Consider the following 20,092-nt stretch of genomic DNA (forward strand, 5'->3'; position numbering starts at 1 on the left):
ATTGATTGAAAGTAGATTGTAAAGTTGACCTATTGTGTTAAGCTTATTTACACAAACATAGTGTCTTGGAAAATAAACTCGGAAAGTGCATAGCAGTGGAATCCTAAGGTATTTCACATCCTGAGCTTTCTAATCTGCTTTACTGGGATCTGTCATATAAAGAGCTCAACTTTTTCATAGTTACCTTATTTAGGAGAAAATTACTTCAAAATATATTCTTAAACTTGGGCTGAAATTTATGCGTCGCTTTAAAATAAAAAGTTTTGCTTCTCATTGGTTTGAAGAATTCGCCTCGGTAAAGTAATTTGTTAGTATTAACACGCTTATTAAACAATCACGGGTGACATTTTTTTCAGGCTCTTGAAACACACAAGAAACATAGAAGAGTTGAAAATAACGTTACTAAGATATAATCAATAAAAAAGCCGTAATTGTGAAGAAAAAAAAAACCAATTGCAGTGGAAACTGGAAAAAAAAAATCAATGTGGGTGCTGGATGATGGGAAATAGATCATTTCAAATCAATTTGGGTGCTGGCTGGTGACCAATCGATGATTTAAAATGAATCTGCGTTTACTCAAGGGTTAATCTTGGTGAGTGAGCATTTAAAAGCCCTTCCTGACGCTCGGTCCTCTCCTGTTGTGTACACTTCGATAATCAGCGTATTCTATATGGGCCTCCCTCCGGATCCCCGCTGCCCGTCAAAGCGCGGACTTGTCTCCTGCGCTGAGTGACGTGGGGCCAGTAATACCGGGAGGGCGGGCGGGAGCCCGGGCACGTGGACCAGAAACACTTCCTAGAAACAGCTCAACCCTGCCTGAACTTTCCCTGTAAACACAGCCCGCTGACAGAACGGCATCCCTGCTGGGCGGACCCTGCAACTCGTAGAGGGAATGGCCCGTCTTGTTTTTAATTAGCAAGGTGAAAGGTGAATTAAAACTAGCTGTTTGGCAAGTCGGTGCAAGAGGCTGACTTCTGAGAGGCTTCAAGGAGCCAGAAGAGAAGAGCAGTGCGTGTGCTCAGGGGTTTTCTTTTCTGAATGAACCGCTTGCAGAAGTGACAAAAAAAAAAAAAAAAAAAAAAAAAAAAAAAAATAATACACNAAAAAAAAAAAAAAAGAAGACAGTTTCCTCCGGAGGCTATACCCGCACAGTTACTGAAGAGAGCTCTGGACAGGACATGGCTCGGAAGACTCACTCCTTGGAATGCCCTCCTGCTCCCGGCTTATAAACAACTGTCCTCCTCCGGGGAAGAAAGGTTTTACGTATCCAAATACAGCCTGACAAATGGCACTTTGGGACCGTGCTTTCTGATGACAACGCGTTCGATTTCTGACAAAGCCTCTCACGCGCTGCCCCTGGAGGGGAGTCCTAAGTGAAACTCGGACCCGCTTTCAAGTGGCGATCGGAGGGCTTGCCCGGGGGGCAGGCAGCAGCATGGCAGCGGCCGCCAACCTGGTCACCTGGCTCCTGTGGAGCCACTTACTGGAGCTTTGGACAGGAGGGCACACGGCAGATACCACTCACCCCCGCCTACGTCTGTCACATAAAGGTAGGTCACCTTTTTAGACCCTTTTGTGAAAGAGGGGAAAAAGAAATGAAAGCCCTTTAACCTAGATCTTGGGTCGTCACAGACCCTTGAAACGCAGCTGAAAAAAAATTATTGCAAAACTGACCCAAGATTCTAAGTACCTGTAATTAGCCTGTCACGCTCACCGCATTCTGAAAATAGTGCAAAATTGCATGCCAACTTGCAATGCAAGATGTTATTTTTGTCTTGTAAATATTAGGTTTTATTAATGAGAAGTTCGCTCACTAGCAGACACACAGAAGAGGGCAGGAAGCAGGTTGTAAATAGCCTTGAGGCGCTGAAGCCAAGTTAGCAGTAGGTATTTGAATACCAGTTTATGCCTTATGGGAAACACGATGTTGGAGAAGGGCTTCAGAAATAGAGGTGCGGTATAGGTTTGGTGTTGCCCATAATGGGGATGAGAGGAGGAAAGAAAATTCCTGAGAAGCCAAATGATTTCTTACCCGTGATAACAAAGTCATCACCGTGTAATTAAAATGACTAACGACTGATATAAATTAGCTTGTTAGTCGAATTGATTATTAGAATTTCTTTTATGTCTGGCAAAAAAAACGGTCAGAGTTTATTAGCCATCCTTGTAAACTGATTTATATGGATCAAAGTATTAGGAAACTATTCACTAGCATCTATTCTTTTTGTGTGAATTCATAGTGCTTAACTGAAGATTTTTCAGAAAGTGCTTAAATATTTTATTCTGAGCTATGTCTTGTAAAGCAGCATTTGGTCATAAATAAATGATCAAAAGGTAGCTTTTGCATCAGGACCAGTAAAAGCCGGTCATGAATAGGTTTGATGATTCTTCCTGTAAACAAACAAGCAAACAAACAAACCCCACACATTGAGAAAGTGACTGCTGACCCAAACGTAATTTGGAATAAATTTTCTGGGAAGAAGTATTTATTATCTATCACTAATCACTAAGACAGATAACAGTGGCAGTAACAAGAATTACATAAGAACCACTTTTCAATTGTGTATGCTTTTAAATCATCCCGGTTCCAGAAACCTGTGTTTTTAAAGTATAGGTGTGATCTTTACCAGAGGGAGAAACAGAAATGGAAGCCTCAAATTTAGATGACATGAATGATCTTGTTTGTTTGTTTGTTTGTATTGGGCAGTCATCAGTTGGTTTTGAGCATAGAAATTTCTCATTTTTAGGATAGTTAACAATCTATGAATACTTTCTTCATTTAAATAGATTTCCTCCTGTACTCCCCTGTAGATAATGAAAGTTTAAGAGACATGCAGACAGTATATCTGTAAGGAATCTAAAATACAGTACCTAACGTTAGCACAAATTATTTGAATTGGAGAGATGTATCATGGTATGTATCAAAAATGCATATTTCTAAGAAATTTGATCAAATGTATCAAAATGTAAAAATTGGATGTGATGAATTATGGACAAAGAAGGATGTCAGAAAAAGAATATAATAAATGGGGTGTTTTTCTTGTGTAGACAAGTGGATAAGCTGCAGTTTTGGCAAGCCATTATTCAACTACACCTGGTATCAACCTTTTATACCTCATTATTAGGGTACTTGTCTTCAGTAGTTCAACATCAGTATATTTTTGAAGCTATCTCATGTTAATATTTCATTAGAGAGCTTATAATCTGGTCAAAGCATACCCAAACTCTCTAATGCAACTAAATGCTATGCATATGATTGTTATCAGACTCATCTGGACCACATCTTTTATTTTTTCCCATTACCTCTCTTAATCAAAGGTAGCTGTAATTGATTTTTGGGGTTGTGTTAGGTGATGTGGGAGAAGAAATTCTACCTACGTGCACACTAGACTGAAAACTACCACAACATTTCCCTTGGTTTTTAACCTTTTGATGTAATGACACGAGCTGAAATCCACAATGTTGTGCTTTTCTACAAAGACAGTATACAGTTACCTGAAAATCGAATGTTCTCACTTGTGCAAGTGAGCTGGAAAATCAGCTGAGAGATCACACCAGCGATGCTACGGGAAGCAGCAAATGTAGGCGCTGCAGGTGTCTCAGTGCAAGGGAGAGCACAAGACTGCTGGAGCAGGAATATTCAGCCCCATCTACTTTTGACACTCGAAACAGCCCATTTACTCTTTAAACTCTGAACTCCACTGGACATCTTAGAGGTAGCCAAAAACTAAGAGTGGAATATTTCAGAGTATAATCTTTTGCTATCTTAAATGATGTCAGAAATGGTACAATTTGACTAATGGATCTATTAGTTGATTGATACTGTAAATGAGTACACGGTCCTTCAAAATAAAGAGCACTGTATATAAATAATATAACACCTCTGAACTGCTGCCTGACCCTCAGCAGATAAATCTAGAGGACTCCCTAGAGGTGGTCTACTGGATTAATCCATTTCATAGCAGTGGTTTATGCTATATGGGAGAAAGACAAACATTTTTCTTACCTCCTTCATTAGCAAGATGGCACCTGAGACCACAGGCCCAATGTCTCTTGCCCCTAAAGAAGCAGAAGTTTCAGCATCATATAAAAAGTTTGAGCTAAACTATATAAAGAGCCCATGACTCTCCCTTTTCCTCTCTCCTCCATCCTTCTCTATCTTTGGATGTGGGACGTTCTTCAACAGAGTTTAAGAGGAGAAGGATCATGAGAGCTAAAAGGGAGAAAAGGCAGATGAGGAGTGAGCCAAGGTAGAAAGTTGGTGTCAGATATAGAGCATCTTCTTGTTTATTTGCCACTGTGCTCCACCTGCCGGGGGATAATACTGAATGTCTTCCTCTTCTTATTGAATATCCACTCTGCTCCAATGTTAAGCAAATATGCTAACTGAGAGCAAGCCTAGTGGATAAAGTGACGACATATTTACTTTTGTTGAGGCAATGCCTATGTCTTTCACGTGTGTTATAGGTATAAGATAAATTGTGTTACCAAATAAAATTATAGCAAGTTGCTCTTCTGCTTTGTAAGACTTTTCAGTCAAGATTGGAGTTGAGAGTAATGGTACCAGGCAAGTATTTAAGTGTTTATGAATAGTGAAAAATTATGGCCAACGTTATAGCCAGTTCCCTAAAGAGGAGAAAATTTGTGTGATTAATTCAAGTTTGTAATATTCTACCCATGGATTTCCTTGAAAACTAGCTCTGATCCTCCTCACAGAAGTGAAGGCAAGAGAAGACTCCTGCTAGATGCAGCTACTTCCCCCTGTTGATGTCTGTTTTCTCCTTATCTCTCACCATCCTGCATTAATGAGGTTACAGGGAAGGCAAAAATAACCTTCTTGATAATGGAGCTCAAAGAAGAAAAAACAAATGAGCAAAGCCCCATGTCAAAGAAGAAATCCCAATGTATATAGAAAACTCCAGGAATTCAGGCAAGGAAACTTGACAGGTGGGGTAGGGATTTAAAGACCTAGTAAAGAATGACACAGTCACAGAAGCCAGGGAGAATGGCTGAGTAATCAGAGATATTTGGTGAGAAGATACAGAAGTGAAGGCATATTCTGGAATAAATATGGCAGAAGATCATCCCTAAAATATGTTGATGTTATAAATAGAGATTTGAGCATTGAATACATATCGATCCACATAAAAAAGTGGGATAAAGAGTATTAGTCTATCTATTTTTAGATATTATAACCCATTAACTCAGAGAGCTTCATATGTAGAATCAGAGGTCTCTACTCCAGCTCTAGGCCGTCCACTTATACTAATGATAACGGTCTGTGCCTCAGTTTCCTTAATTTGAAAATAAGGATAGTAATGGCGTTTTCCCTGTGCAACGTAATGGGTTTTTGAGAGAATCAAATATAACAATAAAACTATGAAAGTACTTTATAACCTAAAAGTTATTTTATTAATGTGTCGTGAAGACTGATATAAATTAGGAGGGTTAGATGGAAACATGTCCTAAAGAGAAAAATCTTTGGGAATGGCGTGAGGTTGGACATCCATACATACTAGGATGATGTTAATACAAAAGATAGAAGAAGTCGGTCTTAATTAACATAAAATGTATGGTTTGCCATGATAGGTTGCATTCACTCCAAATCCCATCTTTCATACCTTTGATCTCCAGTTATAATAATTTAGAAGATGGTCGCATCTGTGCATTTTTACAAGATTCATGGCCGGTAGTTTTGGCTATTGGCGTGAATGTAGTATATCTGTTAATTACACATATTCACCTTACACCCCATCTTTCTGATGTTCTTTCCTAATTTATGTGAAAGAAAATTGAGATCGAATTCTAGAAGAGCACAATAAAAATGAAAAGTTTTAAATGATCATCCTGGAGACTGTATTTATTTCATAGCCAGAGTAAATGAGGAAAAAAAAAAAAAAAAAGGCAGTGACTGAGCCAGTTTTTCCTGACCCAGCTCAGCTTTGGTTTTTCAGCCAGTAACGAAATATTATCAGTAGTGATATTAGTCACATATCCCTGTGTGGTTAATAAATAAAAACCGGTCATAAGGCATGATTCATGAAGAAAGTAGCTAAATGGGACCCTGGAGTAAACACACACCTCGTGCCAGTTCTCCATCAGGGAGAGTCAGTGAGAATTAAGTGGTAGATTTACTAAAAAATAGTTTATATTAAATTAAAAGTACTGGGTAAGATGAAAGGAATTACAGTATGTTTTGTTGAGTTTGGTTTACCCAAAATATACTTTCTGTAGATGAAGTCTATGTAAGGATTTTAGAAGGTGCTATTCCTTGTATTTTGATATTTGCTACAGACAGATACTGCACTCATATCACAGGAGTGTATATGGAGAGACTAAAGTTCCTGAATGACTATGAATTATTTACTTCTTATCTGGATATTGGGTGTTACAGTGGTAAAGCGGTTGCGCTTTAATATAGAGATAGGGTGAAGGGAGGTGAGAGTTAGCAAAAGCAGTAAATGGACTTTAGAAATGAACTGGGCCAACTTTGGAATGAAAAATAATGTAGCTGAGTAAAATCATTCTTTAAATGCTTTATGAAGAGAGTGTCTTGTACATAATATAGAACGGATACTTGTTCTTGACTTTAAGTATATGCAGTACTCATGTCCTAATGGAGTATTCTTTCAAAAATCTGTTGCCATACTGTCAGTTTGCTGCTATGTCAGATCTGTCATTTAGCCTGAGACTATTTATTTCATAGAGAGGGTCTCTCTGGGGTGAGATCAACTTGTTGGCCTCCGTGCTATTATGACTACATAATAAGGAACCAAACATCAAATTGGACATTGTTGGTGGAAATTATTATTGTTAGCAGTCTGCAGAGTTGGTTTTATTTCATCGCAGATATCTACTGGAACCATCATGGGGAGTTCTTAGTGGGAGAGTGTGCAAAGATTTACTCCTTTATCTTTGTGTGTACAACTCTTCTGTGGTTTAGTAGAGGAATTTAGTCTGCAGGAATCCAGAAATGGCACTCTGCATGCATGCATGCCCCTTTATACGTAGCCACTGCCGTGTTAAAGTGGTCTTCTAAGTTCAGTCTCCGAGAATTTAAAACAGAACAAAGTAAAGTTATACCATTAAAACACTTTCCAAAAAGTGCAGAGGGAAGATGTAGATTATTTTCTTAGTTTCAATACGCAGGGCTAAATGTTGGTAATCGTCTTTAGCACATCATCTGACACTTAGGAATATTATATAAATTATACAAAGGATTATGGTTATTTTAGTAGTGATTTTTTCACAGCATGATTTTAAATAACACTTGAAGCATTAGGGAAACTATCAATGTCATTAGTTATTTCTTGGACTTAAGCAAGCATTATTCTTTGTACTTATGACATGGATGAACCGTGACAAGACTGGATATTTTATAGGCTGGATTTTCTAGACTATGAATGAAAAGGATATGTGAATACCACATTTGAACCAAGTGTTATAGTCTCTGATATTGAGAGAATGTTTTCTCTCAAAGAATGTGCCGATTTCAAGAACTGAAATGTCTGAGGAATTAATGACTTGACGTCATATGGCCCTGGGGATGGCCAAGGCAACTGACTACTCAAGAAATGTTCAGCCTTCATTAGTTCTAATGCTTGGTTCATGGTATTCGCACCTTATGGCCCCATTGCCCTGACTAATCTTGGCTACACAGCTAGTGTCGAAAAGAAAAAAAGAAATCCATGATTTGCTTGATATCTGGGGCTTCGAAAGGTATTTCTGCTTCTGTTCCTGGTGAATTCTCAGCCATTGTTGCTCTCTGTTTAAGGACGTGGTGCCTGGCCTTGGTACAGTACACGCAGAAGAGTGGTTACAAAGCTGTCTCACATTCTATCTTCAGTGGCCTAAAAGCTCTGTAGACTTTGAAGCAGGCATACCTAATATGAATCTTGCCTCTGGCTCTATGATTCCAGGTTAATTATTTATATTTACTTATACTTAGTTTCTCATCTGTAAAATGGGGTAATATGAAATTTGCAAAACCCTGAAAGAATTACATGAGATAATGCAAATTTGTGTGGCAAATAGTTTACTGTAGGAAGATTTTCAGAGGTTATCTGATGAATCAGAAGTTCAGAGGGAATTCCCCTACCCTGATTTCCATTTTTATTCTAAAAGCAATCATGAGTTAATTATTAACTTACAACTTAAAATAAGGGAGGATCCTTAATCATTGTAGGCTTTTACTTGCAAGCTAAGATTTTCTTTCATGATATCTAGCTCTTATTACAGTAGATAACTAGAAGGAACAAGGGATTTTGGGGTCTCTCATGTTTATAAGTCACTGTAGATTTCTTCTTTTTTTAACATTTATTTATTTTTGAGAGGCAGAGAAAGACAGCACGAGTGGTGGAGGGGCAGAGAGAGAGGGAGACACAGAAACTGAAGCAGGCTCTAGGCTCTGAGCTGTTAGCACAGAGGCCAATGCAGGGCTCGAATTCATGAACTGTGAGATCATGACCTGAACCGAAGTCAGATGCTTACCGACTGAGCCACCCAGGAGCCCCAATTTCTCCTTTTTCTTCTCCTTCTCCNACCAATGCAGGGCTTGAACTCATGAACTGTGAGATCATGACCTGAACCGAAGTCAGATGCTTACCGACTGAGCCACCCAGGCGCCCCAATTTCTCCTTTTTCTTCTCCTTCTCCTTCTCCTCCTTCTCCTTCTCCTTCTCCTTCTCCTTCTCCTTCTTCTTCTTCTTCTTCTTCTTCTTCTTCTTCTTCTTCTTCTTCTTCTTCTTCTTCTTCCTCTTCCTCCTCCTCCTCCTCCTCCTCCTCCTCCTCTTCTTCTTCTTCTCCTCCTTCTTCTTTTGATAGTGTAAGGAATTAAATTATCCTTAATTGGGAAGTTGGAACTTCAAGGAAAAGGAAAGTTGGAACTTTATCTGACTAGTACCTTGGAGATAGCGGACCAAAGCCACAACATAAACAAAAGTTACTAACAAGGGTTACTGTAGACCCAGCTTCGCAAAGCACATACAACTAATATTACCAGGACCAAACCACGCTGTCAAAAGTTAAACAGAACAGTGTCCTGTAAGCAGCTCTCAGCGTCACAGGTATTGCTTGCTTTGAAAGTGAAAGGAAACTCTCCACTGTACCTTCCCCCGGACAAAGCTGGGCACCCGTCCTGTCCTTTTGCTAAGTGCTCACTAAGGTGCATTGAGTGGGTACATGAATGGGACAAGATGATTCAGGGCCACGTTTTTTAAAGGAGAGTCTGATGGGGGTTGGGGTGAGGAGCACCGAGGAAGCTAAGGAATCCTGAAGAACTATTTATGGCTCCTTCAGTAAGACATGCATTAGGAGAGAGGCTAGGCCTTTCTCTTCCCATTCACCTCCAGGCCTCTCGGGGCTGCATTGTACTGAAGCAGCCGGGGCCTCCAGACATGTTAGCTATCTTTGCTCATTTATAATCAAGCACCNCCTTTTTTTTTTTCCTCTTCCCACTTCATCCTTTGATTCCCCCCTGTGTCGCTGTCACCACCCCCACCCTCTCTCTTTTCCTCCTCCTCTGCTGTTTTTCCAGGTAGATATTTTTATTTCTCCCTCATCTTAGACCAAAAGTGGAATGAAAACATATTTCTAGTGAATGGTGTATATTTATTGGTCCTCAGTTTACCTTCCATATTTGTGTTGTTTTTATTGTCTCATTTAATGAATGGAAGACAGGACCTTTGAATTAAACAACAAAGTTTGCTTTTACTCATTAGGCATTCAAAGGCTGTTGAAATTCATGACAGAGGAAATATGAAAATCAGCAGTTTACTAGCCACCTGGACGACTCATCCTCTTTGTCTCACCTGTGTTTCTGGTGGACGGCTAATGCCGCCCAGTGTCTTATGGGTACGAGGACTGGAGCAGGAAGGAATCAGAGTACCCAACAGGGGAGACTATCCCACCCTCCACCTCTTGGCTAAGCTTGGGTCAAGTGTAAATTAGGATATTCTTCATGTAAGCCCGTCTATTTCTAGGCCATTTCGGTTCATTTTCTCTGAGTTTTAAGCCTTAATTCATTGAAACCCGAATAAAAAGAGAGTTTTATTCACAAGATAGAGCAAGGGGAGCAGCGTCCCTAAGAATAAGTCTCAGTGGTGATTTTAGGTAACCAGACAAACTCCAGAACCAGAAAAGAACAGTGGCAAAGAAAATGGGAATAAAAGAGGCCGAAAATAGAGGGCAGCTAGGGACACTGACCTTTTCCCTTCTGACCAGTTCCCTCCCAGGAAATGATGGGAAATGAAGAGAGCTTTAAATTCAAAGCTCAAGATGTACTGTAGAATGAAAATCAAAGAGGAAATGTGCTGACAGCATTGCACATAGCTATTCATGCCTCCTGATGGCTTTTTTCCTAAGCCCGAGTCCAAAAGTTTATTATGCACCATGTGATTCCTGAGACCCTTTCCAATTCTAAAATTCTAGGACTCTTTTCCTTCCCTTACTAGACCTCCCAGTGTGTATAACTTCTCCAAAATACTTTAAAAATCCCTATTAGGAAACAGTATGTTCTGGTGGAAAGAGTAAGTATGAAGTCACAATTTTCAAATCTTGAGTTTGAGTCTATAGTACATATATCCTATCTCATGGTGTATGATTCCTGCTAAATCATTGAACTCCTAAGGCTTACCTTCCTCACAAGTAGAAAGGGACTAATGTACACTGTGGATCTCATATAATTACCGTAAAATATGTACATGTATCATGGACAGATATATCTTATTATGCCTTATAATATTCTCTATTTAATTGTCTTTACACATTTTAAGATTTTTGAGGGCAAGGAAAATTTAAACTTTTAAAAATTTTTGAAAATATTTTTGGTAAGACGTTTGTGAATAGATTAAAATGACTTCATTCAGATCGTTCCTAAAACCAGTAATTAAAGGCTGGGTGGTTAGTGTCAAGTGAATAAAAAACAAAACACAGCTTTTTGTTATTGTCATTGGCTTCCATGTTATGGTCGAAAAGACAAAAGTATAAAGGCTTCTTTACTTCTTCTGAGAGTTAGAGCTCCTGCTAAAAAATTTGCCTGACAGAAGGCTTAGTGGAATTTCATTGCAGAGGAGATGAAGTTACTTGGGATTTTCTTCTGTTCCTCTTCCAAGCTGGGATCTGGAGGAGATAGACACTGGGGTGCTATGAAAAGTGTCAGAGACTGGCAGCTCAGCTCTTCTGGGAGCTTCTTGATCGTGATTCTGGCGCTTAGGAAGCTGTGTTTTAACAAGCCCTGCAGGTGACATCATGCTCACTGGAACATGAGAAACACTGGGCTAAGTGTGGGGGATGAGCTACAAGGGAGCCTCACTTTCATGTTACCTTTTCGTTTTTTCCCCCCTTTAGGTCCATCACCTACAATAAAGGTGTCACTTATTCAAATTTCCAAGTCACACCCTTGATCCTGATAAATATACTTGAATTCCTGAGTGTCTATGACACCATTTTCTACTTACTATTGTTTTTACTAGATGATATATATATAGGTAATAATTTAACATGTAAATTAAGTCTGATTTTAATGATTATTGGTGGTGTAAATTATGACACGTCATGAGTTCAGATGAGAAAACGTCAAATATTGGTGAATTATGGAAAAATATTTTATAGGATTCCAGAACTCCTTCGTCTCTCAGTGAAATATTTTCTTGGACTCATGAAATTAGGTCCACTTCATTTTTTTGTGATATATCCTGATTTTTCCTTTCAGGGACTCAGAAGCTTCTGTGTCTTTTTAAGAAATATTTCTGTATCCCATCATTCACTTATTCCATGACTACTAGCTGGGCTTCTTCTATCTTTAGATACAGAGCATCATGTGAGGGATTTAAGAATAAAAACCACACAGGGTTCCTGAGTGGCTCAGTCAGTTAAGCATCTGACTTCAGCTCAGGTCATGATTTTGTGGTTCGTGGGTTCGAACCCTGTGTTAGGCTCTATGCTGACAGCTCAGAGACTGAAGTCTGCTTTGGATTCTGTGTCTCCATTCTCTGCCTCTCCCTGGCTCTCTCTCTCAAAAATAAACATTAAAAATAAAAAAGAATAAAAAACACAGTTTTGTAAGGATGCTGGAGGGATCCTGGAAACATTGAAGGTAAAAACTTAAAGAAATGTGAGTAAAGTTCGAGTTTTAGTTACTAATAATGGATCAGTATTGGTTTATTACCTGAGACAAAGTACCATACAAATATCAGGTGTTAATAATAGGGAAATTGGATGTAGGTATATGAGAACTCTCTTCACTATCTTTACACCTTTCTTGTAAATCTAAAACTATCCTAAAATAAGTTTATTAAACACACACGTGAGCATGTGCACGCGCACGCGCGCGCGCACACACACACACACACACACCACCTCTACTCAAGCACTCTTCCTGTGAGGCCTTAAGGTCTAGTTGCAAGAGAGACAAGTCATGATAAAGCAGGATTTTTTTTCTCTACTTGAAGTTAACACAAAGCGCTTATGGAAGCGTGGAGTTGGGAAGGAGAACCAGAGCACAGGCTTGGAGATGAGAAGTCTGGGCAAGAAGCACAGAGCGAATCATCCACGCCTAATCCTGTCTTGCCACCATTGCTGCCTCCTTCCCACCACCATCCTACTGCGTGTAATGCTCTATCTCCTCCTACACACACCACTGCCCTTGGATATCTAAGTAGCTGAACTGCACTGTGTCCATACCTTTCCTACACTCAATAGTATCACAGATGTTCTGTGTTCATGGTAAATTAAAGTCATTTCTATATGACTTTAAATAATTCTCACTTTTCTTATTCGAGTAATATGATTAATATAAATTCACAGGTAAATTTTGAAGTTTTCGAAGTAGGTTTATTGTTTTATTGTTAGAATCCTTAGAATCTAGTATAGGTTATGTACTTAATAAATTTATTACATCTGTTGCATTTAATACGTGGGATGTAATTGTTAGGTTTATTCACATTCATGTCACCAGTCTGAATTCTTTTGTTGGATGTCACATCTAAATAGGTTCCTAATTGCCTAGTGAGACAATAGGGCTTGAAGGAGCATTCGAGAAGTTAGGGAAAGGGATGAGAATACTTCTCTTCTGCCTCTGCTCCAAAATGTTAGGTCCTCCTTTGGCTTCAGGTCTTCTATAACCAACAGTTTGAAGAGAAATCCAGAACTGCTTTAAAATTGTTCAGGACATATCTGTATATGACTCGAAGGCACAGTTTATGGCTTTGGCAGAGGGTGGTTTGAATTCATCTGGGCCATTACATGATCGATGCCACATTTCAGGCAACTTCCCGGTTGCTTCAGTCATGATCTCATGTCCAGTGTAGCATCAGATTCATTTCTAGAGTGATGATCTATGAAGAGAGACAAAGAACTAATGCATGAAATCAGCAACAAAGCAGAGAAAGGCAAGAGTATCTAAGGGTGGTAACTTATTCAACACATTTGTTTCTAAAGAATATTCTAAATGAACAAAAGCAAGAGTATTTTTATGTGTTTATCCATTTATCTCGGTGCAAAGGTGGACTTAACGAATAATTTGACCAGGCTGCTTTTGTTCTGTGGATTGATTGCTCTAAAAGCATGATAGACAATAATGTAGTGAGAGGAATAAGCACTCTGTGCAAATTTTATAATTAAATTAGCTTATGAAAGTTATTTTCAATTTATTTCCCAGCCCAAGTTAATTGAGAAAGAACCAATGAAAAATCTGCCTTAAGATTTTATCTTACAAAAACTGACAATATGTTTTGAAATCTTTGTATACTTGAGTTGTTTTGTTATTACCATACTATTACTCAAATATAAACATCTAATATGAAAGAGAAAACTAATGGACATAAACAGAAAGGTTAAAAGTGAAATTAATTCAGGAGAGAGCATATGTTTTGTCACTGTCCCTTCTACTCTAAGGAGTAAATAAATATGGAAACAGGAAGCACCTGATTATCTTATTTTTAGAAACCAAAGTCAAGTTGTCAAAATAAATATATAGAAAATAGGATCATTTCGATCACTTTGAGCAAGGTAAAAATAATATATTTTTAAAGTAAAATGTGTAAAGTAATGGAAAATAAAAGTGATTCCTTTTGAAATAGCTCTGTCATTACTGATGAAACTGATATAGCTGTTTTTCTTTATAAAAAGCAAAAAGTAAAAAAAAAGAAAGGAAGGTAAAAAAGAAACTTCAAGTTTAAGATTATCACAATGCATAAATGCTACACATATTTCCGGTCAGATGAATGATAACCTGACAGATACTTTACAACTGCTTGGAATGAGTACTAGAATATTGAGCTTGCCGACAATTTAAGGGTCTGCTTAAACCGGAGTTAACCATATGGTGTGTACTTAGAATAGCTATCCCACCCATTTTTAAAATTTAAATTAAACAGGAAAAAAATCTTTTTCCAAAGTCAAATGTTATCATTTTAGTTGGTGTATTAAATTATCCATATAACTGTACCTTCTTATTTATAAGGGACAAGTTAATAGGTCTTTTCAATCTGTCCATAATGAAGAAAGAGAAAAGAAGCTAGGACTATAAAAATACTGGAGTGGATATTATAAGCCACCTCCCCCCATAAAACCAATTTCATTACTACATTGTTACAATTATGAGAAGTTAATATGTTTAAACTTCAACATACTAATAGGCTTTGATTTTTTAGTAATTCCCCAAAGCAGAATTCCTTGTGATATTTAGATGACCATAGGAAGAAGAAAAACATTACAGTTAAGTAAATTATGCTTCTAATCATAAGAATGTAATTATATCTTTGTCATTATATTTCTCAGAAATAAGATAAAAGTTATGTACTGGGCACTGCTTTTGACAGATTTTTTTGCCAAATGTTTTTTACTTGCTCCAAAATGTGTATGCCCAAACTTAAGCCTGATGTATTTTAAGATTGTAGAAAAAAAAATTTCATATCTGGAGGGGAAAAAAAAAGAGAAGTCTCTAAAGCTTAAAGTCAATAAAATTAGACAAGAATAGAAATGAAAGATTGGGAAATTAATAACAATGAGAAAGTCTACACACAAATACAGCAGTAATCACTCAGAAACACATTAGATGCCTTTTATTATATTGGTCTCAAAGGCTGTCAAATAAATAGAATACTCAGATTTTGTTGTATGCGGTTGCGTTTTGGGATATATAATTATGTTCACTAGGCATTTGCATGTCTACATGAGTAAACATATAATAATTAGGACTATTTTGTTTAGATTAGAATGCCATTTGTCCTATTAGTCTGATAATAAATACCCACTGCCTCATTAGAATAGATTTTGATGTTGCTTTATTGTTGAATGCCCAAAATGCTGCTAACATGAGGAGGCTTACGCGCCATGTATCATTGGGAAGGTTTGCTATTGTGGAATAGAACTCTTGCGAGCCAAGGCGTTGCTTCAGGCAGAGCTGTGCCTGTAAATGCTTCTGGAATATTGCAATGTTGTTGCCTGCAGCCGGGCGTTTCGCTGGGCGTTTCACTTCTAAGGTTCCCCCAGCCAGGCTCCAAGTTTCCATTCACACTGCTAGCCACTGAAATTTCCCTTTGTCTTCACTGACTATTTTTTTCCTCTTAACAAATAGGCCCAGCTGCTGCTGCAGCCGGTTGCCCACACTCCCCCAAACTGCTCTCGCTGAGGATAGCAGCCAGGAGAAGGAGTAACAGCTGGGATTGGCTTACTTTGGCATCTAAATAATTTGGGGTGGGTCCATTCCTAACTTTATTATTTCATTTAATTTTATAATCTTTCCTTCTGCTGCAATTAAAAAAAAAAAAAGGTAAACGATGGTTTTCCAAAACATTGCCTTCATCTGGCTGTGACTCGGAGACCTGGCTGCTCCAGACAGATTGGTTCAAGTGCACACTGTTATTTTTTCCACTTTGAAGCCCCATTTGGAAAACAAACGTAGCAGAAACAAATGTATTAATGTATACCGGACATTATAATGTATAACCTTTCTCTGATTCGGATCGATGGAAACTAAATGGCACCTATGTCACTGACTGGGATAAGGATTAAATGAAAGACCATTTGAATTCATTTAGAATAGTGCCTGATGCATAGTAAATTTTAAATAAGTGTTTGATGGAAAGAAAGTCAAGGAGAGAGGGAGAGGCAAAGAGCAGTGGAGAGCACTGGAAAGCAAGAATGGAGCAAGAGAGAGGAGAGAGAAAAGGGAGAGAGGATGAGGAGAAGGGAGGAGAGGAGAGAGAAATTCCTGGTGGAATATGGAAAACCAATAATTACGCTTGTGCAGTTAACACTCATGTGACACGCATAGAATTTCCTATATCTCTTCCAAGCAAAATAAAAATAAATGATTAGAAAAAGACTGGAGTTTAAAAATGATTGTGGAATTTTACCCAAATCAGAGTATTTCCTTGAAAGTAGGAATTTTAGTGTTTGAATCACATCCATGGCAACCAGACAGGTAGTCAGACACGTTTGTTATTTTGAATTTGTACACTCTCTTGGAAAGGGAATTTGCTACCTGGTAAGGAGTTCCGTTCCATTTTTTTTTTTTATTGTAATTTTAAGTAATCTCTACATCCAATATGAGGCTCAAACTCACAAGATCAAGGGTTGCATGGGGCATCTGGGTGGCTCAGTCAGTTAAGTGTCCGACTTCAGCTCAGGTCATGATCTCGCAGTTCATGGGTTCGAGCCCCATGTCGGTCTCTGTGCTGACAGCTCAGAGCCTGGAGCCTGCTTCAGATTCTGTGTCTCCCTCTCTCTCTGACCCTCCCATGCTCACGCTGTCTCTTTCTCTCCCTCTCTCTCTCTCAGAAATAAATTTTTAAAAAACATTAAAAATTAAAAAAAAAAAAAGAGTTGCATGCTATACCAACTGAGCCAGCCAGACACAAGTCCATTCCATTTTTGACTATTTTAATGAGGAGAAAGTATTTGCATACCTAATCCAAATCTATCTTACTATATTTTACAGGTTTTTTTTTTTTTAAGTTTAGTTATTTATTTTGAGAGCAAGAGTGAGGAAGCAGGAGAGGGCCGAGAGAGAGGAAGGAAGAGAATCCCAAGCAGACTGTCAGTGGGAGCCTGACACGGGGCTGGCACTCACAACTGCGAGATCATGACCTGAGCTGAAATCAGAAGTTGGATGCTTAACCAACTGAGCCACCCAGGAACCCCTCTATTTTTTACGTTTTAGTGGTAGTTCTTCTACTGCCATAAGGTTATAGATCATGGCAGACCTCCAAATGTTAAAGAGAGTTTTCATGCCCTTTTGTGGTGTGGGGTGTACATTTCTCATGCCATGGTTACCCTGACTGTACCGTCAGGGTTCCGATCGTCTTCCTCGTTGTTAATGTCCCTCTTAAAACGGAGCACCACAATCAACACTTAAGGGATGCCTCCCTGTTCACAGAATAGTGGCGCTGCTAACAGGCGACTTTTATTGATTAAAGCCACCTGAGTCGACAGCGGTTCCTCTGGCACATAGTCCAACCTGTTGGTTTATAGTGAGATTGCCGTCAGGCTTTTCCCATAGACTCGAAGCCAACATTTTCCTTTATTTCACATGCGTGGCTTATTTGTTGAAGTTAAGGAAAACCCTCTCCCACTCTCTCTAATGTCAAATGTAAATCCTAAGCATAGCGACAGCATGTGGTGTCCTGGAGAAAGACGTGAGCTCTGGCGTGAGACATGCCCACATTCAAAGACTGTTTTCAATTGTGTTTAATGTTTCTTAACCTCGGTTTCTGCATTTATTATCTATAGGAAACTTAGCTAGTCAGAAATGATAATGCTTATATTCATTCCAGAAATTCTCTTAAAAAGCACTTTTAAAAATTTAAAATGCACATTGTATGGGTTTCTCTACAATGTCCGTATTTGGAAGAAGTTTAACACACATTGAAGACAATTTTTAAATCAGCATGTATAAAATAATATGCTTTTGGCTTTCAGGGAAGATGTGAACTAATAAATGTCATTGCTGATTTTCTTCATAAACATTGTTAGGATGATTTATATAATTATAGTAAGGGAAAGGTTAACTCGAAATTCTTTAATATGAAGAAATAAAATACAACGCTTCTTCACAGCTAAAATAGACAGGAGACTTTTTAAATGTCTTAACAATTTTTATTTAAAAAGAATCTGGAATGGTCACCACAGCAGAATGGCAGAATTAAAATACCACCATAGCTGTGATTGCTTAATTTTGTAACTTTAATTTGCTGTCTTTTTGTAGATTTGCCAGTCTCTCTGGGTATTTGTAGAAAGTACTGCAATTAAAATTAAAAAAAAAAAAAGAGGCATATGATTTTTCAGAATAATTTTTTTTCATTAACTCCTTGTAAGTCCAATAGTAAGCTCTAGAAAAATGATTTCACTGGAGACTTCACATGTTAAAAAGTGTGTGTCATTGAAAAGACATTTTTAAAAATCTATTTTTCAGTCAAACTTATTTGTGGTCTCTGTTCTATTCTGGTTACAGGATTAACTTCATCACACGCTCTTTTCCTATATTACTAGTTAATGAGCTACTTACACGTTTCTGGAATTTTAAATGTAGAGGAAGAAAGAGTCTAAGAATAGTATTGAGTCAGGTGGTCACCAAGTCCAAAGAACACTACATATTCTTTGTTTCTTAAATCAACTTATATCTGTCTTGTCCCACTAATGTATTTATGCTCCATCTGCTTTATTACAATAGCCTCCTGACTAATATCTTACTGTCAATCCAATCTACTTGTCATACTCTAAGCGGAGTGAGCATTAAAAATGCAAATCTTGCTCATTTCATTCCCCCAAATAAATCTTTAATGGGAAAATACACATGGCTTTTAAGAGAGAATGCACCCTTCTTGATGTGGCACATGAGGCGTTTCGTGATCTGAGCCCTGTTTACTTTTTCTTTTCTTTCTTGTGACCTATCTTTTGGAGTTTCCATCTCCAGTGATTCTGAGCTCCATGTCATTCTGGACACCTGTCAAGTCTTTTCTTGACTCCAAGTCTTTGTACATTGCTTCTGCTTCCTAGAATGACTTTTTCTTTTGTCTTCAACCTGCCTTTCTCTTCTGCTTACTGTTAATGTCTGCTCATTTTTAAGACTCGATTTAGGCATGAGACGTCTTTGCCAGTCTTCCATTAGCCTCCATAGCACTGCATACATAGTTTATAAGTGATTTACATTGTATTACAATTGCCTATTTATATATTAGGTTCATCAGGACAAACTAGTTGGAAATAGAGACAGTATTTTACCGATTATCATAACTATATATCTTCATACCTAGCAAAGAGCAGGAACTCAGTAAGTATATGGATGAATGTGTTGTGCTATGGCCAACTGGTCTTTTCTGGGTGTTCATTCTATACAAGAAGCATATGGGAAAAGCTATACTTCAATGGCACAAAAGAATCTTTCTTTAACTTAGGAGAGCCATAAATGGCCTGTTCACAGATAATTCCGAAATTATTCATAAATACGTTACCCATAAACTTCATCATGTTTAGGTCGATATTATTTTTTCGGTGTTGTGAAAGAATACTTTTTAAGCACTAACCCACTTTGTATAAATTCCAGATCAGCATCTTTGGGAACATCTAGTATATGAAACAGCCTTTTAAAAAGCCCATCAAACAGTGATTTACAATTTCCTCCTTCATAAAATCACTTAGTTACCAATGTATCCAAATTATAAATCCTAGTAAAGGAAGTGGAAGTTCTTTATACTCTGTGACACAGTTATGGAAAAGTATTTGGTGGAGTTAGTTTCATTCCTTTATAGTTAACCTCCATAAGGCATTTATTAGCCCTCATATGTGAAATGGAAATTGCTCATTCTCAAAGGAGGATTATATATAAATACTACTGCAAAATGAGGATTTTTAGGAACATAAAACATCAATAATAAAAGTTAATGCTGGGAAGAAATTTGTTGCCCACAAAAATACTATAAATGACACGAAGATTTGTTTTAGACTTTGTCTTTTCTGCTTAAAATAATAATTTTTGTAGTAGAGGCTAAAGTCTGGGATGGTGATACCTCCCGTTTTGGTTTTATTTTTCAGTATTACTTTGGCTATTCGGGGTCTTTTGTGGTTCCATACAAATTTTAGGATAGTTTGT

General features: G+C 38.0%; 1 protein-coding gene across 2 annotated transcripts in view; it reads left to right on the forward strand.

Moving 5' to 3' along the window:
• Positions 1 to 1,095: 1,095 nt before the first annotated feature.
• The window catches only part of SEMA3E (semaphorin 3E), a 241,258-nt gene continuing 222,261 nt past the window's right edge, over positions 1,096 to 20,092 (forward strand). Inside the window, exon 1 of one of the 2 annotated variants that reach the window (XM_077770161.1) lies at positions 1,096 to 1,550. In XM_077770161.1, the coding sequence (XP_077626287.1) occupies positions 1,436 to 1,550 (115 nt within the window). In that variant the 5' untranslated portion in view covers positions 1,096 to 1,435. The remainder of the gene's footprint in view (positions 1,551 to 20,092) is intronic. The other variant, XM_077770162.1, reaches the window with a different exon arrangement.

The sequence above is a fragment of the Crocuta crocuta genome, unplaced genomic scaffold, assembly GCF_008692635.1.
Source record: "Crocuta crocuta isolate KB4526 unplaced genomic scaffold, BGI_CrCroc_1.0 scaffold424, whole genome shotgun sequence".
NCBI lineage: Eukaryota > Metazoa > Chordata > Mammalia > Carnivora > Hyaenidae > Crocuta > Crocuta crocuta.